The sequence below is a fragment of the Leuresthes tenuis genome, unplaced genomic scaffold, assembly GCF_036924035.1.
Source record: "Leuresthes tenuis unplaced genomic scaffold, fLeuTen1.0.hap1 SCAF_21, whole genome shotgun sequence".
Classification (NCBI taxonomy): Eukaryota; Metazoa; Chordata; class Actinopteri; order Atheriniformes; family Atherinopsidae; genus Leuresthes; species Leuresthes tenuis.
Genome location: NW_027325375.1, coordinates 22,118,254 through 22,145,498, shown reverse-complemented (window position 1 = coordinate 22,145,498; position 27,245 = coordinate 22,118,254). Strand labels below are relative to the sequence as shown.

Below are 27,245 nucleotides of genomic sequence, written 5' to 3'. Positions count from 1 at the left end.
GGAAGGGCTTGAGTACTTCCACTGCTACCACTGCTGAGGTGCTTATCTTGATTTTTTTTCCCCAGAAAAGGGTGTCTGGTCGGGGTTGGGGAGGGTGGTGACAGCACAGGTACCAAGGCCCCTGCAGAGCCGAGTGGGTGGCTCCTGCGTAGAGGAGGCAGGCAGGACGTCCTGTGGGAAAGGGGGAAAGAAGGGCTGGCTCAAGCATTGGGCTCCTGATGGTGGCTATTTTTGTCTCCCATAGCTGAGTGATTGGGACAGCGGGTGGAAGAGAAGATGCTTATGGCCCGAGACACAGCGCGGGATGAGGCTCAAAAGCTACACAGGAAGTGGCTGAAGCACCAGGCCTTTATGGCAGAGCTGGCCCGCAATAAAGAATGGCTGGCCAAGATAGAACAGGTGAGTGGAGGTGACCCGCGGAGGCAGGGTGGGGGAGCACATGCCAAGAAGAGCACATGACTGAGAAATAGTGTTGGTTGTGGGTGTGGTGGCAGTATAATCGAATTGGTAAAATTAGGTGAAATGTCATCACTCAGCTTTCATTTCATCCCTTAGCTCAGGGACATCCTGTTACACTCTCAAGGTTATATTGATAGAGCAGCAATGTTATTTTCAGTTTCACATGTTGTGTGATCCCTGTGGTTCTTTGGGTCTAATTGCACTAAGGTTTGACTAATTGGAATTTCATTTGATGGCTACAGTGGATCATATAGAGGACATGTAAACCTTGCAGCACTGAAGGCCAGGAGCACAGTATTTACATATTGTATGATATCTATAGCAGATGTAAGGTCAGTTCACATCATTAAAACATTCTCTGGTTTGCTTTTTTCTCATTCCCATCATGCTTTGCTACCCAGACAGAGCAACATCCCATCCACACAGAATGTTCTCCATACTTTGACACAGTGAAGCTCAGGTGGGCTCTTGACATGTGTATCAGTCAACGAGTCTCCCATTCTGGTAATTGCAGAGTGAATTTTGCCAGTTTAAGTCACATTTATATTGCTGCTGTTATTTAGGAAAATAATCCAAGCTGCTGACAAGAAATACAGGTAAAAGCTACAAAGTTTGCATTAACCATCGTTTTTTGCGTATTGGCTTTTTAACCATTTAAACATATGATGTAGTAATAGACTCTGAATGATCTTTAAAAAACTACGATCTGGATTAACCAAGAGGGCCTTTTTAACTTTCAGCCCCTAAGCATAATGTGAATGTTAGCAAAATGTCAGACAGAAACCATTTTTGCAGCTGAAATCTCATAATTCCACCATTTTACCTTATACATTAATCAGGATTTTCTCAGGAAATTAAAGCTGCTAAACGTCCTTTTATGCATCTCAGTGGGAAAAAAGCTTTACCGCACTCCTAAATTATTGTGTTAAAAGCGTTCTGTCTGCAGTGTTTTGTACCTTTTAAAGTTCAGGTTGCTCAGACTCCTATCAGTTCTCCATTTATACTTGTGCCATAGGAGGAGAAATGTTTCAGGCTCTCTTCACTGTATTTGTATCTCTGATAACATTTGTTGACATTTCCATGTGTCGTAATTATCAATTTTCATCATATACATTTAAAAATTCATTGAACTCTATAGATTTTTACACACTATTGTAGTAGCATGTGCTGTATTATAAAATATTCATAGGACAGTGAAACTAATTTTAACCACAGCCCCTGAGACAACCTAAACACAGTTTATTACCTAATGATGAAATCTTCAGTAGCCATCTTGGTTGTCCATGTGGGAAATGTGTTTTAGGGTTTATCATGTTGTCATCTCAATGCTCTCCCCTTCTCACCTTCACACCTTGATTTTGTTCAGTCATAATGCAAACAAGGTATAATCTCGCTTGTGATATGCTTGTGTTGCTTCGCAGTCTAGGCGCATTTTTGTGCTCAGAGTATGCAGACGTATTAATTTGTGTTCTCAAGAGTGACATATGCTGTGATTTAGTTCCAGAGGATTCTGTCTTTCTTTCAATATGTGTGATAATGCTCTCTTTTATTCACTGGAAGACAGAAGGACCTTTCCTGCTTCTTTTTAGCTTCATATATTTATTTGGTCTGATGGTTTAACAAAATAAAAAAAATATTTCCATACAGAACCAGTGAAATATCTGAACACACTATCCATTAGAAATGAATGGAGAAGACATGAGGGCATGTGACAAGTCCAGTCTGGTCTCACAGAAACTTTGTATTCATGTGGTTGACCACCAAATCTGTATTTTTTAAAATGCAACCCTGCACGTCTTTGAAAGTTATGTATTTCAGCAGGACATTTGATTCGTATATTCAGCATCCTTCGTGTGTTGATCTAAGGAGTCAGTAAAGAATATTTTGATTCGGTGGTCTCCAAAACTAAACCATATACCTTTTAATGTCTAAATTTAACTAAGTAGATTTTTATGTGTAAAAAAACAACTAAACTAAGTACGAAATTACATTTTGAACTGTGTAGCTTGTGACTTTAACATGGCCTTCTGACTGATATTTGTGTGTGAAGATCCAACCCTTCCGACCTCTAAATACAAGTCTCAAACTGCCTGTGGGTCATATGATCATGCTGACAAATATGGCCAACAGTTGTGTCTGAGGAATATGTGACCTCTTGTGGTCGTGAGAGCATCTGCATGTAAATTGTAATACCGTAGTTGCATTGTGTGTTTGTGTGAGTGCGTTTGAACCCAAACTGTGATTATTTTCTCACTCTATCCAAGTAATGGTATTGTCTAAACCTAACTAGGAAGTGACAAAAGTGTTGCCGTGCCATAGACTGAAAGTAACTCAGAAGTGAAAGAATAGTTTTAGTATTGGTCTCGATATCACTTCGCACAGAGACCTATGGTTCAAAGCACTGCACATAGCCACGCCATCAAAGTGACACATCCTTCCTATATGGAGTTTGTTTTGTGTGCATTAGCATGAAAAAAGAGAGAAAAATAATGGCTGAGGACAAGAATCAATCATTCAAGTTTCAGGACTACTTCAAGTTTTGCCGTACGTCAGGATTATCAGCTCAAAGGACGTCTTGCTACTTAGAAGCTCAACAAAGAATCGCTGTGGGGAGTCTGCAAACTTTGGTACAGATAGTAGAAAAAAACAGCTAAGGCCTTTAGAGCTTCAGGCTAGCCTTGAGTAATCTTGAATGGTGGTTTAAAGGTCTATCATAAACTTCCACACTGCATCATGTATGAGTAGACAGGCAAAGACGAGAGAGAACATCAGTATTGACAGAAAAGCACACAAAGGCAACACCAGTATTTGAAAACAGTTACATCACTAAACCACTGTCTTACTGGGACGATATTTCATTGACAGAGGAACCAGATAAGAGTATTTGGGAATGCCATGCTTTAGTTCATCTATAAATGTTTAAATGAAGCTCACTTCGGTTGAAATTGAATTTTATGGAAGTCCTATAATGCTGTGGGCCTGTTGCCAAAGTTTCTGCGGCCAGATATCAGTGAATGGTGATGGTGGTTGTGTGTGGAGAACAATTTATTTTCTATTTCTTTAAACTATATGAAATCCTATTCATTTTGTTCTTGTTTAGTAATTTTGGACATCTTGTCTAAATATTTCTATGCATTTCTATATCTTTTTTAAGATATACAAAAAAAATTTGCCTAAAAGAACAGAGATACCAGTAATTCTGTCCAGAACTGTAAACTGTACAGTACGTTTGTTTGGAATTATTCACAATTTTAATATCTCTTTAAAAGATTATATAAATTAGATTTGATATATTTGAAAACTTATAAGGTGAGGTCATAACAAAGATTTACCATATCTATGTAGAGGGACCTACAGACAAAGCATGCACAGTGAAACGGGTGCAACACTTGACAAAGCTTTTGGACCAGGACCTATTTCAAGTGTCCTTTTTCAAAGCAATAACTTTAATATTATTTCTCTCATGTAACTCTACTCAGGGAAATATGGAGAAACCCTCTACCACGACATTTCAGTTTGAAATGAAACAGGACACTGCTTTACTTCTAAATCCTCAGCACAATTGTTCAACCTTTAATGCCAGATACCAGATACTGAGTCCAGAAGATGGCTCACCTGTGCTGACCCGCACAAGTCTCTGTGTTCGTAGACAGGTAGTTAAAGAGACCATCATGTCTCCATAGCCCTGCTAACATCTCTTAATATACCCAGCCGCTATCTCTGTCGTTACCTGAGAGACAGAGAGAAAAGATGACACCGCGCCCAGCCATGATCTGAGAACTCTGCGTCCTTTTGGAAGGGTTCCCGTCGCGGCCCGTTCCTCTGCTCTCTCACAGTACTTACTCAGCACATGAAGCCACCCGCTCAGCCCCAGGCCGACTCGTGCATGTGGAGGATCCGTGGGTGCTTCTCTGTTACAAGAGGGCTCACAGCTGACCTTGTGCCAAGCCTCAATATGGATCAGGGATCAGCACTTTGTAAAAACATAAACAAGCCACCTACCTTGAGCATGTCCTGTGGATTCGTATAAAACGTTATTTAAATTACTCAAAATGGCTACTTATTGAATTAGTCATCAGTGTCTTAGGAGTTGCTGGTACCCAATACAAAGTCATCTCAGTGCAATTTAATTGGAAAATACCCAACATGATTACCAAAAGGCAATAGCTTTTGTTGTTACAGATTAAGCTGCAGTTTTGCTGCAAATAACAAATCCCACAACCAGACCACCTAAGATATTTTCACATGTCATAGTAGGAAAAAATGGGAAAAATATTTTACTTTGTCATTTATTTATTTATTCATTATAGGAAGTGATCTTATATTAGATTGATTGTCAGTGGCAAACGTTTCAAGATGTTTTCTTGAGTACATGGTGTAAAGCCCTGTGTTGCAACTAAACATTTACTGTAAGTGTTGATTAAGCCTGATATTAGCTTGGAGGAATTTCATCCCGAGAACTTAAATTCTTGGACGTTGGTGGGTATCTTCACGTCCTGGTTGATGCAGGTCCCTCCACAGATCAATATTATTGCATCAAAATTTGGTCAATCCAAAACATAATCTCTTCAGGATTAATTCAACTAATTTCAATTTTATTTTATTTGTGCTGCATAAATAAAAGAAAAAGTAAACCCGGGTCAATATATATAGAAAAGACAAAAATGTTCGTAGAACAACTTGTGTGTTGTTGTCTTCCTGCAAAGCACACTTTTTGTTGAGCTGCAGACAGATGTTCTTATATTTATCTTTAAGGTTTGCTGGTATAGTTCACAATTAATTGATCAGTCAACAATATTGAGACAGCCTGGCCCAAATGCAGGAAAAGGTTTGCTTTTAATTCAGCCTGTTACATCAGCACAGTCATATAGAAACTGATTTTCGTCACAGGACACAAATCTCAATTATTTTGTGCTTGTTGATATGACGGTGGCTGAGTGGAAGAATAAATCACAGGAAAAAATATTTAACAGGCTAAACTGTCTGCATTTTGTGGTCTAGTGGTGGTTACACACAACTGTCAAGAATGACATTTGAGTTTATCTATCATACAACCCTATGCTTTCTACTCTTTTCTTTAAAATGTCATTTTTGTTTTCAGTCATTCTTTGCTTCCACTTTCATTCACAAATGTTATATTTTGAAATACAGAAGTATGGTATTAAAAAACAACACTAGAATTTGATTCCAGCAACACACAAAAAGTTGGGAGAGAGGCGAAGGAAGACGGAAAAGTTGATAGAAGATACAAGCAACAATATTCTGGAATATTCTTCAATCAGAAGAATAATTTGGAACTGGTGAAGGTGTTAGGATTTGTTGTAAAGGGTTAGTCTTTCCAAGCTAGGATGTGTCATGGCTCACCACTTTGTACATAACTCAACTCAAAGACAGTTCAAAACTATGAAGGAAGGGAAGGAGGAAGCTACACTTCAACTTTAAGTGAGAAAACTGCAGTCTCTGGACACAAGCTCATCCCAGAAGGACAGTGAGCATGTGTTCTGTGGTCAGATAAGTTGATGTTTCAGCTGCTTATGGGACAAAAAACTGATGTCAGATGTTAAACATCTAAGAAGTAGTTAAAACAATAAAAAGTGTCATCATTAGGAATGGTGATGTAGCACAGTGGTAAACATGCATCATTTTTGTGTTGTTGACATCAAATTCTATATTAGTTTAAATTTTCAAAATACAATCAAGTTGATAAGTGAGAAACTAGAATGAATTTCCTTTGGATCTGTGTCTGTTAAATGAAGTTGTGAATTAATTAACAAAAAGTTCCCAACTTACCTGTTTATGGCATTTGTACATTGGTTAATTTGAAAGTCATCCAGTAAAGCAATATAGATTAACTTTAATATAGCAATTAAATTTAATTTTATCAAATTTACTTGCTATAGAACTGTTATAGTTATGAATTGAAAACAAAATAAAAAATAAAAAGGAAGTTTTAAGTAAATCAGAGAGAGATGGATCATGAATGGATTTGGGTGTTGTTTAGCTGATGATTTCACACACAGCGTTGGCAGGTAACAGGTGAAAATTCTTCAACGACATGGACAGGAACTCGCAGCCAGCAGTTCAACATCTGGCGTTCAGAGGCACTCCTTGGTAACATATTCAGGATTACACCATCTGTTTTTAACAAACACTGCAATCTATCATCTGCTACCTCTCTGTCTGCAGTTTTGATTTTCCCATACAGTCTGAAAGTTGGATGGAAAGGTGTTAAAGTAATTTCTGCAACCATAATATTGCCCTCCAGATGTTATTCCTGCTTTATTGTCAGGGCTCCAAGCTTGTCCATTTTATCTGCCAGTAATCTTACATTTCCCATGGGAATCAAGGCAAGAAACTGTTTAAATTTCTTCTTCCTTTCTCTCCATTTTGTTTCTACTCTGTATCGTTGACATCTCCTCTTCCGCTCGTTTGGATCACTTATTCCAGGCATTATTTGGGCTTTGTAAAACTCAGTCAGCTGCTCCCACATGTAAACAGCTTTCCTATTGACATGGTTATTCATAGTAGATGTGAAAAAGTGCCTGGGTTACTTGCAGAGATCATTCCAACAGAACAACATCCAAAAAATATGTAAAAATATTGTTTAATATTATGTGTTTTCACAGAAAAAAGCTCATCAGAAAATATCATTAAGATATAAAGAAAGACACAATATGTCCAGAGCTACTGCAGTAGGCTGCCATTCAGAAGTCATGGTGACTGATACAATAAAAATGCATCAAAATGTTGATAAATTAATGTATTTCCAAAATACGAATATTTGGTTTAAACACTATTTCACATTTTGCCATATCACTGTATATATGTAAAAGCTTTGTCATGGTCATTTGATCAGTCGTGTGATGCACCTGCAATAAAAAATCTACCTATAAACATCACTACAACAGTATTAACAGTATTTGTAGTTGAATTCTCAGTTGATTTAGTGACCTGGTGACCACAAAGACTCAGGACAAATATAGAGTAAATATTATAGTTTTATGCGACTTTCCAGGTGCATAAAATATTGCTTCAAAGTTTTTGAGCCAAGAAGAATTTTACATAATTCCCGCACATATAACATGAAAACATGATCAGATTTTATCTCACAAGTAGATAGAACCAACCTAAATGAATATTGACAAAAATATGATAGAATTTAAAAATGACAGCAAGGTAGAAACGTGAAAGAGCTTTAGAAAATGCACGGATGGGTGGCACTCAAACTCAGATCTGTTGCAGTCTGTGCATTGATGCTACCATCCATCCCCACCAACCTTCTTACAAGGGATTTTGTGGATGTTAAAAGTGATAAATATGAATTTTGTGACAGTTTCATATAATGCAAAACATCGACATGTCACTATTTAAAGGCAAACGTACCTATGCAAGAACTTTGAAATTGTAGGTATTTTTTAAATGATGGGATTTCATTGTAAAACTGCTACATTTTCCACCGTTGACCAAACGTAGCTATTACATGTTCATGAGTGAGACTGTGTTGTTTATGTACATATTTACAAGTCCAAGCTCTACAACAAATGATTGTGGAAGTGTAAAATGGCACCATTGAAAGAGGTTTCCTGATGAATTTACTGTCATTAACCTCTGCAGGAGTGGTTGCTGAGATTACTCCAACAGAAGGCGTGCATTCCTCTAAGATGTACATTTTTTTTTTCCCTCTGTTGGTAAAATGTTTTTTCGATGGATGAAACCAAAAGAGAAATGTCAGGGTTTGATGAGAAACCTGATATTTTTGGAGGTAGGAAAATACTGAATCCCTGAAAAAATATTGCTCCTCTGCCAGTGAAACACAGCAATGTTGATTAGGTTTGGGGCTGTATTGTTGCATTTAGGCATGTGCAGTTTGTTATCATTGTCAGAACAGTGAAATCTTAATAATGCCCAAGGAATTTGAATGGGAACTGTCAAAATATCGGTCTATATATAAAGAGAAAGTGGGTTGGGATGTAACAGTGCATGCACTCCATGAATATTATCATGTGGAAAATGGTAGGAAGATTGATGAGTGTAGTATGGATGCAAATTTCACGAGTACAGGTGCTAAATGGAACATTATGGCAGTGCCTATTAGATTCCCGTAGTCTTTTCTTAATCTCCTGCTGGATTTAGATCTTTACCATTTGTTCCCGTACATTCTGACTGTTCGTACACTATTTCATAGATTTCTTGTTATTTTTTCGCACTCTCTCATCTTCCATTTAATGTAGTAAACATGTTCACAGCAGAAACAGTTGTCCACGTAGGGCAGTCAATTCAATTCAATTCAATTCAATTCAATTCAATTCAATTCAATTCAATTCAATTCAATTCAATTCAATTCAATTCAATTCAATTCTTTGGTGCCAAATTACAACAAATGTAATCTCAAGGCACTTCAAAGTTGCAATCCAATTCAATCCAATTAGAATCCAATCTATTGTAATACAATGATAATCAAATCCAATCCACTAAATTCCAAATTAGTCCAATTCATTTGTACAAAGTCAATTAAAAAAAAGTAGCCTAGCTAAGGAAAACTATCAGATTGCACCGAAACTTCTCTTCGATCCAATCCCCCATCCTGAGCGTGCACGTGGCGACTGTGGGAAGAAAAAACTCCCTTTTAACAGGAAGAAACCTCTGGCAGAACCAGACTCAGAAAGGGTGGCGATTCAACTCGACCAGCTCGAATTTGACAGGACAGGAAAGAGGGAACAACAAACACCATAATACCAGACGAGGGATTCCTGGTGAGAAAGTCAAACACAAGAGTCACCTAGTTTTGTGTTGGTACTGTTATGCTCTGCAAGTTGTATAAAGCAAGCTCACTAATCCCACCCACTGTTTCACTATGCTGCATCAGCATTGTAACAAAGCCTGCAGAATTTGGCAACACAACGTTGCCATAAAACTACGATTTCTCTGTGGTAGACTTTAAAATATCGCAGGACAGCCTCAGAAATTCACGTCATAAGTGCCTTTTGGATCCAACCGTTCTCATGCAGTCACACAGCCCAGCACACCAGCAGCCTCATTCCTGTTCCATAAACCTTTTATTCTCTCCCCTTTTGCTTTCCTTCTTCCTGTAGCTTGCCTTTTCCCTCTCTTCTCTCCTCCCCCTCTCTGATTGCTTCTCCCTCTGCTTCACACCATGTGTCAGTAAAGCCAGGAAAGGGAGAGACTTGCTTTCTGCTGGCTCTGCATTATGAGAGGGAAAGCGAGGCTGAGGAAAGATAGCAGCCAGAGAGGGATGTGAGAGAGTGAGCACCAGCAGCAGTTAACAAGAGAGCTTGTGCCAGGAGAAGGAATGCAGCACTGCATTATGAAAGCCATAGGATATAGGTCCAACTCTGTGAAAGATGAAGGAAAGAAGCAGGATTTAGAAGATACAACCCATCATATGCATGGTTGCTATTATGATACAAGCTAAGTAAAAGCTGAATACATCTCCCACCATCATATAACACAAAGTATAAATTGTTGTTTCTGTAGATATGGAAAAAAATGCAACATTTCCATTTCTTCAAATCCATGTCGATCTTCTAAAACAGATGCAGAAATTCTCTGAATCCTGTCATAGATGGAAACCACCCTGTTCTTCCTTCCTCGTTACTGGAGGAGACCGGAACGAATCTATCCCTTGAAAAAGCTTCATTTACACAAAGGAAAATGCTGCAAGCTTTGATCTTACTGCATCTTCTCATCCCGATCACATTATAAACAAAGCCAGAGATTTAGTGAGGGAAGAAGAGCAGAGAAGCACAGGCGAAGGACAGAAAGGGGGTTTATTAGACGTAGTGTGCATGACTTTTAGGTCAGCCCGAGGCCAAACGTTGCTCTATACACCTGCTTCTCTGCAAACAGGGGGGCTCCAGACTTAGCATGAAGATCTGTTGTGCCGAGCTATTTTTGGGACGAGCCTGAATTTAGCCACTCACTTTTTTCACATTGTCTGTTATTCTCTCAGCTCCTTACTGAGATGCTGGGCTACATACAGCATATCGAAAAAAGGTCTGCAGGTTTATGGTGCAGTGTAGCATGATGTTTTTACAGTATACTCTTGGTGCAAGGGTAGTGACTTGAAACTGGGCTGTTTTCTTGAGAGAAAATTGTCTGATAATGAATGTCAATGTTGAAAGAGTTGTACCTTGTGCTTTAAATCTAAAATGGTGGACAGATATGCACTGAGGCAGCAATCACTTCAGCCTATAAGAACTTACCCTCAAAGCAAAACCTGACATTAAAGCAATATATGAGTGGAAAGCAAATAAAGCATTCAGCCAAGAAATGACAGTCCCTCACATAATGTCATTTTAAAAGAGGATAGACTTAACACCTGAAAAACAAAAATTCACAGTAAATTAATGTCGTGCATAACTGTGTTCAACAGTGTTTTATCAAGTGATCATAAACTTTCACTTTCTCTATCCAGGAGGGTCTAGAGCTGATCCAGGAGAAGCCGGAGCTGCGTTCAGTCGTGCAGCAGAAGCTGGTGGAGATCAGAGAGTGCTGGTCCGACCTGGAGACCACGACCAAGGCCAAGGCCCGTCAGCTCTTTGAAAATAACAAGCCCGAGCCTGCGGTGAAGAGCTACTCGGACCTCGACAACCAGCTCTCCCACTTAGAGCAGCAGCCGCCCCAGCTGGAACAGGCACACCATCTTCCCACCTTCAATGAGCAGCTTCAGAAATTCCAGGCAAGTCTCAAGGTCCTCCTTGGTCTCTCTGACAAACTGTTGGTTCTATCTCATCTGTTGAGGGGGCCCGACAGAAACTGAAATTATTCAAAGCTGTGAAAAATCCTCATATTAGCTGAGTTACTGCCACCGATTGGTTGTTGACGGACGTCTGTCCACCTTGCCAAGCATATTGTCCTGCACATTGGCACATTTGCACTCAAGTGGGTAGAAACATTGATTAAATAGTCTGGCTCCAATTGTGGTATATTTACCCTTTTAATCCAGTGCAATAATTCTATAAATACAGTTTAAAAGTATCTTGTTTTTCTTCCCCTACTCTGATATTAGTACATAAACTCAAGTAATTTAAGTCCATATGTTGTGTAGAAATAGTGCGTATTTTGGATCCTATTTTGGAGATTTAAGGATCTCAGCAGACAAGGTTAGTAAGCTTGAATTGCACGTTATAAGTGCAGGCTGAAATGATTTTTTTCTGATTGTCTAACACAGTGTAAAGGGCTTAAATGCTCCTCAAAATTGTAACCAAAGTACAACTTGCAGGTAAATAAACGAGTGACTTTAACTAAAGGAACATGTGGCAAGAACTAGCTTCATCTCCATATCTGCATAACAATGATATTTAGAGCTTTAGTTTAGTAGTATCGTATGTTTTAGTATTTTAGAATTTTGTACACACAAAAACATAGCTCAGCAGTCATGTAGCCTAAGGCAGGATGAGTTTAACAATAAACTCATAACAATAAGATAAATATGGATCCATGCAAGAATTTTGATATTGAAGGGATAAAAAATGTGAGTGCACAACTATATGACAGACCCCCCGGCCTTATAATTATGGGTCTAAGAGGCGTCAAAAAGACAAATAAGGACAAGCATTAGGAATAATATTGGCTATCTGAGAGAAATTAATTTAAGGTGTGGGAAGAACTGATGGAGGACTGAGCCAGTGTTCAGCTTAGTTAGCGATGTTAGCTAATGATTGTTAACATTGTTTTCACTGTACTACAAAGTTTGTCCTCACGTGTCAGAGTATTACAAATCTAAAGGTAGAGTAGGCCTATTAAACAGCACCAAAACCAGAACCCAGTGAGCAACTGGAAAGCTATTAGTCTCATCACACACTGTATAACAAGTGTGTGATTTTTTAGATGCCAGAGATGTCAGAGTGAGAAAGGGAGGATAAAGCAAGAGAGAAAAACAAACTATCAAACTGGAAAACAAGACTTATGTATCTCAGTATTTTCTCGTTGTCTGGTTCTCTACTTGGTCTGTATGCCTAAGGAGACACACAGCAGAGAGAGCTCAGAGTGAACCATTGTCTTTTTTTAATCTCACTGGATTCCGGCTTCTACATGCTACCTGGAGTGCCATCAAACCTCGGGGTACATAATCCTCCTGTCCAAAATGAACGCCACACTGTCGTGTTTGTTGTTACAGCTGAATCAGTGAATTCCTGTCTGTTCATCTGCACAAAGTGAACTCTGGCAGAAAAGCGAACCCCTTTAGGTTCTTTAATTTAGAATAACTGTGGAGTCTGTGTGCCTTAAAAGGCTGGAGTTTGTGCAACCTGCAAGAACAAATATTCATGGTGACGAAAATTGAAAAAAGATCAACTGACTTTATTACACCTTTAAAAAAAAACACGGTCACCTAGACTGTATACACTCACATATGTTATGTTAAATGGTGCGTGAGAGAAAAAGGAGAACAAGCTTTGCTCAGATCAGCTGCTTTTTGTCGTAGTTTTTTTTCATTTGTGTAACAAGAAATGCATCAAATTGACAAGTAAGTTTTTTTTTAATTACACATTTCCACAAAATATTATGTATAAACTTTGGGAAAAACTTTAAGAGCAGTGTTTGTCGGAATCCTATAAGCATTGCTCTCCTTAAATATTGTGTAAAAAGAGGGAAAAAACAAGTTCTGCTATTTTTTCTTGCTCCTCCCTTACCTTTACTTTATCCAACAGGAATATTTCTCTTCCCACATGAGAAATGTCTGTATTACCACAGTGAAATGCTCTAATTTGCCTTGATATAACTAATGTTTTTGACAAACTATGCAGTTTAGCTTATTGTAGTTGATATCATTTTCCACTGCCCTGTCATGTGTCCACAGCAGCTTCTGTAATGGCTTGTGACACATAACATTACATTGCAGTGGCATTAACGAATGCACCATATGCCATTTTTTTCTTTAAGAGATGCAAACCATTATATAACCCTGAAAGATTCTTATATGGAAACAGTGTTTGTCCCTCCTTCATGTCTATAACATGACATTTTGCTTCCCTCCGGTGCAGGCTATGGAGTCTCAGATAGGAGACTTTTACAAAGATGCGGGAGAGCTGGGAAGTTTCCAGGGGCTCTGCCTACCCCAGCAAGGCCTGATGGCAGGCGACAGAGAGGGCGGCGAGCAGTCAGGCATGGTGGAGACCCGCATCGTCCGCCTCATTGAGCCCCTGAAGGAGAGACGCCGCATCTTGCTGGCCTCCAAGGAGATGCACCAGGTTGCCCAGGACCTTGAGGATGAGATAGTAAGTTGTACACTTAATTTCTCTAAATTCCCTATCCGTCATGTTAATTTTGAATATTTGCTTTTCTTTTCTATTGGCCAGAGTTAGTCCTGGTAATACAGATCTAAGATACATGATGTTGAATATCAAGATATCTGATCTTGCATTTAGTTCTCTTAAATATAATCCTAAGAGCTGGAGTAAGGGCAACTGGACTTCTTCTTGGTTCTTGATATATATACATATATGTATATATATATATATATATATGAACTAAAAAATACTCTTAAATGTGCATTCTGAAAAATGTAATGACCTGCTTGTGATTGTTTTTGATAGCTGTGGATCCAGGAGAGGCTTCCATTGGCCTCCTGTAAGGATTACGGAAATAACCTCCAGAGTGTACAACAGCATGTAAAAAAGAACCAGGTAAGTGTCATGGATGACATTTGGCCATGGTCAGCTGAAAGATGATCTAATCATTGTCAGCCTTGGAACTTACCTCTGATTGGTTCTATAGACACTCCAGAGAGAGCTGACAGGGAGGCGGGCTCGGGTTGAGGAGGTTCTAGACCGGGCAAGAATTATTGCTTCGCTGAGAACTCCTGAGGTGGACTTTGTGCGTGAGGGGGCGGGGCACGTGCGCCAGCTGTGGGAGGTTTTGCAGCTTGAGACTGAAAGGAGGTCTGTGATGCTGGATGCTACGCTACAGTCACAGCAGTACTATAGTGAAGCAGCTAAAGTGGAGTCCTGGCTGTCAGGGCAGAAACTCCATTTGGCCAATGAAGAAAAAGGCACAGTATGTACAACTCTTACATTCATGGAGGTATTTTCTGGCAAAAATCTGCGTCACAGTAAGCAAGTCATAGCTAATATGCCTTGGTATTTTTTCGGTGTGGATTTTTCAGGATGAGGCAAGCACCCTGCAGCTGCTGAAGTCCCACCTGGCTCTGGAGCAAACAGTGGAAACATATGCAGAGACAGTGGGCATGCTATCCCAGCAATGCCAGCGTCTGTTGGAACTAGGACACCCAGAGAGGTGGGGCTTGACCCCCTCGATAGATAATGTTTCATTTTTGCGGAAACTTTCAATTCTAATAATTTACATATCAGGACACAATTTTTTTTCATATGTCTGTGAGGATGGACTGTCAGTAATTGTTTGCCTGTGGTTGTGTCATTGTGTGTTCTCTTAATCTTAATCAGTGAGCAGATTACAAAGCAGCAGTCCCACATAGACCGACTGTATGTGTCGCTGAAGGACATGGTGGAGCACAGAAAGACCAAGCTGGAGCAGCAGTACTGGCTCTATCAACTCAACAAGGAGGTAGAGGAGTTAGAGAAGTGGATCACTGAGCGAGAGTCCGTGGCCAGTTCTACCGACCTGGGTCAGGACCTTGAGGACGTGACGGTCAGTTATATCAGGTTTTATTGTCTGTTTTACATTTGTGAGCCAGCACCATCAACCGCAATTCTATAATTATATTGTTATACTAATTCACTTCAGGAAAATCTTAAAGTTGCAGTTCATCCTTTAACCGTGTTTTCAACATAAAACACCAGCCATTATTATTCTGAAAAATTGCGGGATTACAAAAATAAAAAAGTAGTTCTGTTCATTTGGCCACTGGACTTTATCTACAACTAAAAATGCGTATCAACCAAGCGCACTGCATATTTAATTAGCTTTTTCAAGGACCTCAAAGATTATTTCTGAACTGGGCCTTCTGGATTTCCACTGAGGCCCAAGACACACAGTAGATTAGTCAAATTAAATCAAATAAAATGTAAAAATCCTAACACATTTGCTAGATTATCAAAAGTCTGCATGTAAATTAAACACAACAAACACAGCTGTCACACACAGAAGTGCATAGTTTGAATGTGTGTTTTGTAGAGCACATCTACAACTGGGTATGAACAGTTGACTCTTCAGTAAAAACTGCATACCTCATTTACTTTCTCCAATAACACAAGTTGATGCAGAGTCCTGACTCAAACATCACATTGTGCAAAGACAAAACTATTCATATTCAGTACAAAGTCGGGAAACTGTATAACAGGGAGCGACAACAATTTCAAAGAACGATGAGACAGTCTAGGGGAACTGTGTGCATGTCTTCACACACACAGAATTACTCTGCACCAATTTGCACACTGATTTACTATGAACATAACTCTAAAAGATATTAAGTCTTGGACCTCCACATTTCCAGCCTCAAATAGGTGTAATACCTTGGCTGTGAAGATATACTCACTCACGTCAGTCTGATTCATCCATTCACCCATCCATTCATCCATTTTCCATACCCACTTAATCCAGTTCCGGGCTACAGGGGGCCTGGAGTCTATCCCAGCTGCCACTGGGCAAGAGTTGGGAGCCATTTTGTGGATAGTAAAGAGGGGCCTTGCAGGATAAAATGTTGGGAATAATTACCCTAAAAAAAACCCTAGTACCTGGAAAATATTCCTGCAGTCAAAATGCACCTTTATACATTTAAATTATGGCCACAAAAGTGCCATATTGTAATCAGCAGGTCTCTGTAAGTGTGTTCTTTCCATTCTGCTGATGTGGTTCCTTGCTTCCCTCAGGGGGGCCTCCCCCACGTCTCTTTGCTCCATCCTTTCCTCTAAACCTTGACAGTGTGTTATCATGTTTCATTCATGAGTTGTCTGTCACACACATTCAATACATTTCATATTATAGTCAAATTAATCATTATTCTCCACACAGATTTATTTGCTGGTTGTTTTGTTTATGAAATTATTAATAATTTTGGCTGTAAGAGTGCCAGCAATGTCTTCAGTGTAGTCAGATTCTATTAGATTCATTAAACATACAAGATATTGGAACTGGAGACACCTGTGACTCCTCTCCTGTGAAATGGGTTGAGGGATTGGAACATCATTGATAGCCACAGACCGAAGCTGCTTTCTGAGTTAAAGACATAAACAAATAAGAATCGGGATGGAGGAAAGCCTCCAGTAGTTAACAGAATGAAAAGCATCCACTGTGTTAAGAATCATGACACAAGCTCCACAAAGGAAATATAGATCACAGTGCTTTATAAGTTCATGTCCATGTGCACAGTCCTTATAGAGTTGTTTGTTTTCTGTGTTCCAGGTGCTTCAGGAGAGGTTCACTAAGTTTGCCTCAGAAACCAACAGCATTGGCGAACAGCGCATGGAGCAGGTGAACAAAATGGTGAATGAGATGATCGACTGTGGCCACTCGGATGCAGCCACAATTGCCGAGTGGAAAGACGGTCTAAACGAGTCATGGGCCGACCTCCTGGAACTAATGGAGACCCGTAGACAGATGCTGTTAGCGTCACACCAGCTGCACAAGTTCTTCACTGACTGCAAAGAGGTACAGTGATAACAAATATTCGGCTTTGCCTCAGATCTACTATGTTCTTCATCAACCTGTTCAGGTAGACAGTCTGGTCGTGATATGCGGCTTCTATTTTAAGCACTTGTGATGACGCCGCTTTTCCTGTGTTGTAGGTCTTGGCTCAGATCGCAGGGAAGATGAAGCAGCTGCCAGAGGTGAGGGCGTGCCAAGCCAACATCACCAATCCGGCCACCCTGCAGAGACTCATGCACTCCTTTGAGCATGCCCTTCAACTGCTAGTTGCACAGGCAAGCGACAGAAGTTCTCTCTTTGTATCGGTTATGCTATGTACTATCTGCTCAGGAGGAATAAAATGAGTGGTCTATTTCTGAAAAAGTATTTTTCTGAAAAATCGTGTCTTTTTCCCAACCCACACACAAAACTCTATTCTCAATAAGTCCACATAAAAAAAGGACTTGTTTATTCTATTTTCATTACACAAAACCCAAAATAAATAATTTTTACATACATTTTTCTACAGTTATTCCTTCGAATTTATTGATTTATTAATTCTTATTCCAGGGAAACGAAGCAACTAACTGCCACCATACTATCTTGCTGCAGGTGAGGCAACTACAGGAGAATGCGGCCCAACTGAGGACCATCTACGCTGGCGAGAAGGCTGAGGCCATCATGGTGAAGGAACAGGAAGTGATGGAGGCATGGAGGGAGCTACTGAGCTCTTGTGAGGCCAGTCGTGTCCAGGTGACCTCAGTGACCGACAAGGTGCAGTTCTTCTCAGTGGTGCGCGAAAACCTAATGTGGATGGAAGGCATCATGGGCCAGATAGGATGGGACGAGCCGAGGTATGAAAGCATACCCTTGTTGAGCTGTGTGGCGTCTTTTGTTATGAGATGTAGAAAAACCCTGGTGTGAATATTCGGTAGAACAAGTTTAGAAACTGAGTTTTGTACATTAGTACTCAGTTAAACTGTGGTCTGTGTGGTCGTTTCTGTGATCTTGTGTAGTTCCTGTAGACAGCATTCATTATGTTTAGAGTGGAATTAGGTGCTCTTTGCTACTCGATTACTACCTTGCCCCAGGACACTTTAGCATGAGATTTGGGGACGTTAGGGACAAATCAGCAATCTTCCAAATGAAAGACAAACGCTGCACATCCTGATCTACAACCTCCTCATATTATTTAGTCATTTATTTCTTATTTTTGTTTTATTTGGCGATTCATTTTGTCATTTTCCCAAATCGGTTCCACTCTGCTGCTTGCAGCTTGCAACATATGGCTCAAAAACTTGTAGGAGTTCTTGATATTAACATATTCCTCAGTCTTTTGACAGAAAAGTAATTAGCTAAGATTGTGAAAATGTATTCATAACTTCAAAACAACTCATTGGTAAAGGTCACCATGAGCTGAAGGAAAATGCAAGTTCCTACACTGAGCATTTCACTGGTTTTTTTTTCAACTAAATCAATTGATTATTCATGAACACATACTAATTATCAATTATAAAAATATGCATTGGTTTCAGCACAGCATCTGTTCTTAGCTGTCTTAGCAAGTGTATTTTATTAACTGGTTTACTTTCCTCAATTCAAGGGTTGTCGTTTTTTTTTTTCAAAATACAAAGATTTAGAATTTATTATTATTTCATAGATACATGAATCAGAAAAAAACATTAACTTAACAAAATCCAAATAAGTGACAAAAATTGTTTTAGAAAATGTGTGAAAACATTAAAGTAGCTGTCAAAAGACTGAAATATCATAACCAACATCAGACTCTAGTCTATCAAAAGTTATTCTCAAGAACTTCTACCAAGATGTGAGTTTTATTAGGGGATTTATTAGTTCTGTAATCACAAACGGGACAAAAACTGCCAAAGTAAAAAAGTAACAAGAAATAAGTTAGAAGCAAAGGACCCTGCTGAGATAAAAAAAAGAAAGGGTTGGATTCAACCAGCAGCCAAAACTGGCATCAACGCACACGTCACATCATTATTACGGCAGAACATCTTGTACAGTTATTTATTGAATCCACAATTACTGTGAAATGAAATCAAGCTTTGTGAAATGATCAGTTTTGTTTTATGGTAAATTATGAGGTCTCTTTTCCAGTTTCCACCTTATATCAGGATTACATAGCTATAAAAATGTGTGTGTATGGACTGTAAGAGTTGCATACATTCTCATGACACAGTTTTTTCTTTATAAATACCTGTTTGTGTGAAGCAAAAGACGTAGACAGGTTTTTTATGTGTATGCACTGTTTCTGCATCTGGCGCTATTAGATTTCTTGTTTAGGCTTTTTCTCATTATAGTCATAGATTTGCTCAAGCCATTTGTATGGTGATGGTAGAGCTTCACACAAGTCAAAAGATCACAAGCTATCATGATTCGACACGCAGTATTCTGCATACAACAGTGTTAGGATTCACTAATAGCATTTAATTAATCTCATCCTCATAAACTGATGTGTCTCTCCGCAGGGATTTGACAGCTTTGGAAGGGATGATAAAACAACACCAGGAGCTGAAAGCCAAAATAGATGGACGCAGCAAGACCATACAGCAGTGTGCGGATCTCGGCAAGATCTTGATAGCTGCAGGCAACCCTGCATCAGAGGAGGTCAGCTAACAAACTTCCCAACTTTAGTGTCACACACAAAGCAGGAGAGCAGTTGCAACCCTCATTCAAAAAATGTTGGGACAGTGTGTAAAATATAAACAAATGGATGCACAAAATGGATTAGCTCTTCTTGAATTTTATAGCAGCAACATGTCTCAGTTTTAGGATGGAGCAAGAAAAGGATTAAACTTCAGCGGTACTGAAAAGAAAGAAGGTTTTGTGATCATGTTAACGTGATTGGGTATTAAATGGGCACCTTGAAGAGGCAGAAACTCGAAGTAAAAATGGGCAGAGGTTCAGCACTATTAAAAAAACTGCATCTACAAACTGTAAAAATGTAGATTTGTGAAGACTTCATCTACAGTACATTATGATAATATAATATAATACATAATCATGTCAGTTTTTAATGGCGTGCCACCTGGGATGATCACGGGGTTGATCACGGGGTCCAGAGTTGATTTTCTGCCATGTTCCTTGCACAGAGATATCTCCAGATTCACTGGATCTTTTGATGAAATCACTGCATGGGCTCAGGAACCCTTCCACAAATCATTATCAGTGAGCACAGTTCATTGTGCCATCCACAAATGCAGGTTAAAGCTATATCATGCAGAGAAGATGGTGGTTATTCTGGATCATGTGGCTTATATGGGAACATGATCCAGAGACATCATCATCTTCTCAAGCTCATTTAAAATGGACTGAGGCTAAGTGGAAAACTGCTACATGGTCAAACAAAACTAAATTTGAAATTATTTTTGGAAATTATGGAAGTTGGGTCCTCTGAACTAAAACCGTACAACTTGAATCCTATATCAGACAAGACTGGGACAAAATTCCTCTCCCAAAGGTCCAGCATATGGTGTCTTTAGTTCCCAGATGTTTATAGACTTGTCAAAGAAGAGGGGATGCTACACAGTGGTAAACTGTTACTGCCATCAAATTCAGGATGAGATAATAGTCTTCATTCAATTGCAAACGTATATTTTCAGCGTTTTCTGTTTTATTGTGAATAAAATATTTGTTTATGATATCTGTTTTTATTTACACTTTACACAGCATCCCAACTTTTTTTGGAATTGGAGTTTTGTAAAGTCACAGAATTACTTCCTTAAGATGTTCCATTGTGTTTTGGTCGTGACAACAATCTATCTGTCCCAATAGATAAAGGAGAAGGTGGACTGTCTTCTGACGAAGCAGAAGGATCTTGTTGAAAAATGGGACAAACACCAGGAAAAGTTACTGCGCAGTGAGTAACAGGATGATACTTAACACATCACTTAGGTTAAATGGGAAATGGGCAGTATTCACTTTGTACTGTATTGAGCTGTTAATGTATCATAAATCAATGTATGAATCTTAGCATGTTTGTTTGAGCTAACATCCCATATTCACTCACAGATGACTTCAGTAGTCATACCAGCTATGATCTGACTCATAAAATCAAACTCATAATGCACTGACCTTCGCGTAAATAACAGATTTCTACTTTAGCATACATCAGATGTAAAATATGGTGAGATGGTAAGTATGCTATTCATATACTGTCACCTGCAGAGCAAGAGCATTTCAAGTTTGCCCAGGAGACAGTAAAGGCAGAAGCCTGGCTGAAGGCCAAGGAACCACTGATCACCTCCAAGCAGCAAGAGGGAGGAGAGGCCCATGCCCAAGCCGATGAGGTTGAGCAGCTCATACTTCGCCATGAGGCCTTCCGCAAGGCTGCTGTAACCTGGAAAGAACGCTTCAGCTCCCTCCGCCAGCTTTCCGCAGTAAGCTTTACTGAAGATAAATGTTTAATCAGTTCGGTTGAGTCACAATTTAATGCTGCTATGGAAAAAAAAAGTGACCTTAGGATGTTGTGTTTGCTTTGCAGACATCTGCGCATGCCAGCAGTTGCATCATCATAAGCTCAAAGCATTTTGAGATGTTTACTGCATGTGTACACCCACCGCACCTATTCTGCCGTCCATGCTACACTGTTTAGTAAAGCGTAAAAGTTGAATGCACATCTTCCCTGTTTATTTGTTATACCATCATTTTATTATTCATCACCTCATATCTGGTTGAAATTTGGTCATGCTATGAGTTATTTATCTAACTGTCTCTATAGGCTGAGAAGAAAAGAGAGGAGGACAAAAAGACAACTCCCCTTTCCAGTCGAAGGATGTTCCCACTATCTTGTCTGACTCCCAGTGTTCCCTCAACCAGTGCTACCTCCTCTTTCCTGAGGCAGACTATACAGGCTCATATAGAACCCAAACCCTTACAGACCACTTTGGAACTGGGTGCAACCTCTGCAACCCAGCGATTGTCTTCAACACTAGCCAGCTATAACCCAGTTATAAATGGATCAGGCTATCACGGACCGGAGCAGCAGTCTGTTGGGAAGTTGGTTAACACCTCGTACCTTGGGATGAACCAACAGGCAGCTGGAGGTGGCAGTGACTCTGGTTTCTCTGCGTCACAGAGTGGTGGAGCAGACTCCTCAACTTACCATGGGATAAACCATCAAACTGCTGGTAGTGCAGAGAGTTCTGGGTACTTTGGAGTGACTGCTGGATGTGTCGGTGGTTTGCAAAACCATCTAGGGAGTGGCAAGTTAGGAAGTTCAGGAAACGTAGCTCAGCAGCCAAGCAGTGGAGGTATGGGAAGTCCTGGCTTTCTGCCGCAACAAAACATGAGCAGTTCAGGATATCTGGCACAACCACATAATATGGGGAGCTCTGGGTATCTGGCACAACAGCCTAATATGGGGAGCTCTGGGTATCTGGCACAACAGCCTAATATGGGGAGCTCTGGGTATCTGGCACAACAGCCTAATATGGGGAGCTCTGGGTACTTGGCACAACAGCCTAATATGGGGAGCTCTGGGTACTTGGCACAACAGCCTAATATGGGGAGCTCTGGGTATTTGACACAACAGCCTAATATGGGAAGCTCTGGGTATTTGGCACAACAGCCTAATATGGGGAGCTCTGGGTATTTGGCACAACAGCCTAATATGGGGAGCTCTGGGTATTTGGCACAACAGCCTAACATGGGGAGCTCTGGATACCTGGCTCAGAATTATCAGGGCAGTGGTGGATTGGGAAGCTCGGGCTATCTGGCACAAAATCATTACAGCAGTGGAAGTTTAGGCAGTTCGGGTTTCCTGGCGCAGAGTGGTGGCATCATGGACCCTAAAATGGCATATGCATGGCAGCACCTGAAAGCTGACTTCATGCAGCCCAGGATCAACCACATCCACAAGGCTATAAACCCCCTCCTTGAGGCCAGCAGAGTGCAGCGAGAACAGTATGGGGACATCCCAATGGCAGACATGGTGGGGCCAGAATCAGGACTGGAGCTCCTCCATGGCCGTCTTCAGAGGGACCCCCGCGGCAGTCGCTCTGATCCTCAGATGGACCATCTGAGGCGAGAGAGGGAGTACAAGCTGGGAAGACAAACCTCCAGTGAACAGGAAATCCAGGCCAGGCTGAACGAGCTGCCCTTGATTGTGCGACAGGAGCGCTACCGGAGGCGCGTGGAGAGGCAGTCATCCAGTGAGCAGGAGGGGAGCAACAAGCAGAGGCTCCAGAGACAGGACTCGAGTGACCTGGAGGGCTCTGTTAAAGATGGCTCTGACAAACGCTCAGGGTATGTGAACAGTCCGACTGTTGAGACTGAAATGGAAAATTATCTTAGAGACATTTTCTTCACAGTTTTCCTAATCAGTACTTTCCAGTGGGATCCTAATGATTTTTAGGGTTCCGTGATTACTTTGGTTGCTGTATGAGTGATTTGTTTCTGTTGTCCCTGAAGGGAGAAGAGATCTACCATGGCAGAGATTGTTGAACAGGTCCAGGAGAGAGAGGCAGCAACTGTACGTTATCTTACATACATAATTTCACAGTGATACAGCATTGCAGTGGATTTTTATCTGAAATAAGGCCTTAATATGTCTTAAAAAGTGTTACATTTGTGTTGAAAGTCTTATCATTTTGATAACTAGTGGATCTAACAGCACTTCTGTTTTCAGAGTACGATCACATATGTTGGCAGCTATTGTCATCATGAGAGATTTGTGTTTGAAGAAGTCTTAAATCTTGCTTGCCTTAACCTGCAGAAACCCTGTGGTGTTGTGTTAATCTTTGATCATATTCTCTCTCTCTATTTAAAAAAAAAATGGGTTTCTCAGGCACGGGGAGAGCCTTATCGGCCTCCTAGCAGCCTCTCAGCGCCTGTGACTCGCTTTGATGGGCGTCCTCGTGCCCGAGATCGTCCCAAACCAAGGAGGCGGCCCCGTCCAAAGGAGCCTGAAGAAACTCGCCGTTCTCGCTCAGCCCCGGCAACTGGTGCCCCAACAACACCCCAGCCACCTTCACACACTGCCCAAAATGAAGGCTCCCTCTACCGTAAAAAGGCCACCAGCACAGACCTTGAAGCTCAGCAGAGGAGCCCAAACAGGTACAATCATCACTGACAAATCATATTATTGACAGACCTTTTTCTAAACCCCACCCACAACCCAAAAAGAAATAAAATGTATAGTGGTAGAATAGAAAGCGTGATTTATGAGTTTATGTGGTTCTAACAACAGTGAGTCTTTTCAAAACCAACAACCCAAGAGGAAACGACTGAAGAATGAATGGATCAAACAGTTTATGTACTCTAATGAAAGACTGAAATGTTTGTATGTCTAGGGAGCGAGCGAGCAGCCAAAGCAAGGAGCACATCATGAACAAAGTGAAGTGATTTATGGGGTTACATGCTGTATAAAGAACATGGCCCCTTCTGACCTGAAAGCTTCACATTGTCTGTTCTGGAGATCAGGCTAATGATATAAACATTAAACTGGTTAAAGCCTAAAATCTTTCTCTAAATGTGAATTAAAGTATGGCAAGTCCTTTAGTTATGTTTCTTTTAATACGCCACCTCTATCTAACAATGCCACTACCAGTCTTTATTGCCCTACTAGATCCATGGATCGCAAACTTGTGAGGAAGCTTACTTTTCAGTAATTAAATGAGGCTTTGGCCTCTGATTGAAATTCTACATATGGACATAAACACTTTCTCAGCAAACCGACACAGCCAACCTTTGGAATGAAAGCCAAGTTGTTCTAACCTTTGAGCAATAGTTCTAACCTTGGTAATAAAAATTTATTGTCCCAAGCGCTAAACTGGAAGCCTGCTTCAGACTTACCTCTGTTTGAGAGGTCAAAGTTCCAGTTTGAAAAGTGAGTCCGAAATTTGGTGGCAAATCTGCTACTTTTATGACTGTAAACATGTGTGAAAGAACTGAGAGCTCCACATGTATAGCAACGGTGAAAGGGGGCAAGAGTTTAGCAGCCAACACAATCATTACATTTCTAAATCTTTTGCTTGTTGTTGTAGTTTTCTAATGACTGTTCTGTAGAAATGTTGGGTGTTCTGTCCATGCACTGGTGTGAGTAATGGAAGTGAATTAGAGAAAACTTTACAACGCGTTTCAGTCTACAATGATATACATGATGTGATGTCTTTTGGATTTTACAGCAAATCTTGGGTGAACGTATATTGTGTGCTTAAAGACGGAAAGTTGACTTTCTATAAGGATGCCAAGAATCAAACCACAACATATAACGGGGAACCTCCTGTTGACCTTGGTGACTGCTCATTTGATCCCTCAATGGGATACAAGAAGAAGAAAAATGTCTTCATTCTTAAGTAAGAACTACTCTATTGTGGCAGTAACTGTGATTTTAAATTTAACAACGAATGTTTGCGTTACATTTATTGAAAGAATATTAAACAATTGTAATATTTTATGTATCAGAAATGTAGTTAATAAAATACTTGTGATGTACATTAGGAATTGACTGCTGCTTTTTTTTAAACTGATCCTTCTATTTATCTTTTTGTCACAGAGTGAATGATGGAGTCCACTTTGTATTCCATGCAAAAGATGAGGTAAGAACATTTTGTACAAACATATTTCATATATGTTTAAGACGTGCAAATAATGCACAGTTAAAGCAGATTGTTGGGTTTTTTTTTCTTGTTTTTTTAAAGAAATCAACTTTTAAGACACATTTGTTGAAACGATAGAATGCCCCGACAGTAACACATGTGAGAAATAATGTGTGAAAAATAACTGGTTCAAAACATTTTTAAACATATCAATATACAGTAAAGGCTTCACTTATCAGAATATGATAAAATTATCCTGTCCTCACCAGATCTTAAAATTAGGGAAATACAACAGCAGATGGCATATTACACCATGTCATTACTTCTTAGACAATAACAAAGCTAGAACCAGGTTCCACTCTTACTGCTTCCATAGGAATTAAGAGAGTAAGGGGTTAACAGCCAGGTGTTGCTAATTAAAACAACTTGATTAATTGATCATCAGTAAGTGTGAGCACCTCTATAAAGGCAGAAGTTTTGGCAGTTTGCTGGTCTGGAGCCATTCGGAGACATTAGGTCATGCGTAAGGACGAAAATCCTAAACACAGCAGCAAATATACAACAGAAGGGTGTTTGGAGTTTATTGGACTTGCTGAAAGCTACATGTTCTTGAGTATAAGTAAATAGAGAAATAAATAGCTTATTTCTTACTTGTTATTTACATATTTACAGTAAATTTTGAGGAGGTACAATACTGCCAGAGCCCATTTACCACTGGGTACTAACACCAAAGTTAGTTTGTCCCGTTGACTGAATTTTTAACTGTTTTGGTAAGTTATTCAGAATTTCTGTTGCAAGCTTGGATTTTGATGTAACAATAACAAGCATCTCCAAAATCAGAATACGAACAACATGCAAAAGAAGGACATTACATTATAATCAGATTCCGTAAATAGGCTGCCTGTCTCATGCTGACCTCTGCAGGAGGACTTGAAGGCCTGGACTTCAAATATCACCACCTCCATAGCTGAGCATGACGACATGGCCAAGTGGGACAAGCCAGGCACCTCGACCATGGACCCCGACCGCTCGGAGAGGAAGGAGAAGTCCGAGGGAGACGCAGATGCCAGGTCAGAGAGGTCTGAGCTCGCAGAAGGGGAGGAGAGGTCTGAGAAGGAGAGGTCAGAGAAAGGAGATGGCTCAGAGAAGTTAGACACATCTGAAATTGCCGACAAGTTGGAGGGTGGGGCCGGGGGCTCCAGCACGTCTGGAAAGAGCAAATGAGGAGTCCCTTTGTGTTTTAACATTATTCACTGACAAAAATCATAGGAGGCAGTGGATGGGAGGGATGGATGGAGAGCATGTTTGCAGAAACTCAGTCACAGCAGCTGAACACACTGAGGCCACAGTCCTTGGACAGATAAATGTAACTGTGACAGACTAATCTCTCAGCCCCTTCCCTTCACCCAGGCAATACATCAGTGCTTGCATTGTGCCACCTGCTGGTTGATACGGAGGTTGGCCCTGACAGAAAAGACTCCAACAAATGGTCCCAAGGAATTAGTCACTGTCATGTTCCATTGTTGATCGTTTAATCTCTTGGATTCACAGCATCTTTCTGTATGTATCTTTGAAAATGTAATGCTCTGTCTATCAAGACAAACCCAAGAAGTGGTGAATGACATGTTTCACAATATTAAAAAAAAGAAGAAAAAAAAA

The 27,245-nt window shown here is 40.2% G+C and overlaps 1 protein-coding gene across 1 annotated transcript; it reads left to right on the top strand.

Annotated features, from left to right (window-relative positions):
* Nucleotides 1–261: 261 nt before the first annotated feature.
* sptbn4a (spectrin, beta, non-erythrocytic 4a) lies at nt 262–27,245 on the top strand. Its single transcript, XM_072375376.1, has 19 exons — nt 262–399; nt 10,895–11,158; nt 13,464–13,697; nt 14,016–14,105; nt 14,197–14,475; nt 14,585–14,715; nt 14,883–15,087; nt 16,801–17,046; nt 17,184–17,318; nt 17,635–17,876; nt 19,515–19,653; nt 20,821–20,905; nt 21,214–21,425; nt 21,767–23,292; nt 23,458–23,518; nt 23,834–24,102; nt 25,173–25,343; nt 25,544–25,586; nt 26,511–27,245. Exons 1-19 carry the CDS (start codon nt 277–279, stop codon nt 26,808–26,810), a joined length of 4,755 nt encoding a protein of 1,584 aa, XP_072231477.1. The 5' UTR covers nt 262–276; the 3' UTR covers nt 26,811–27,245.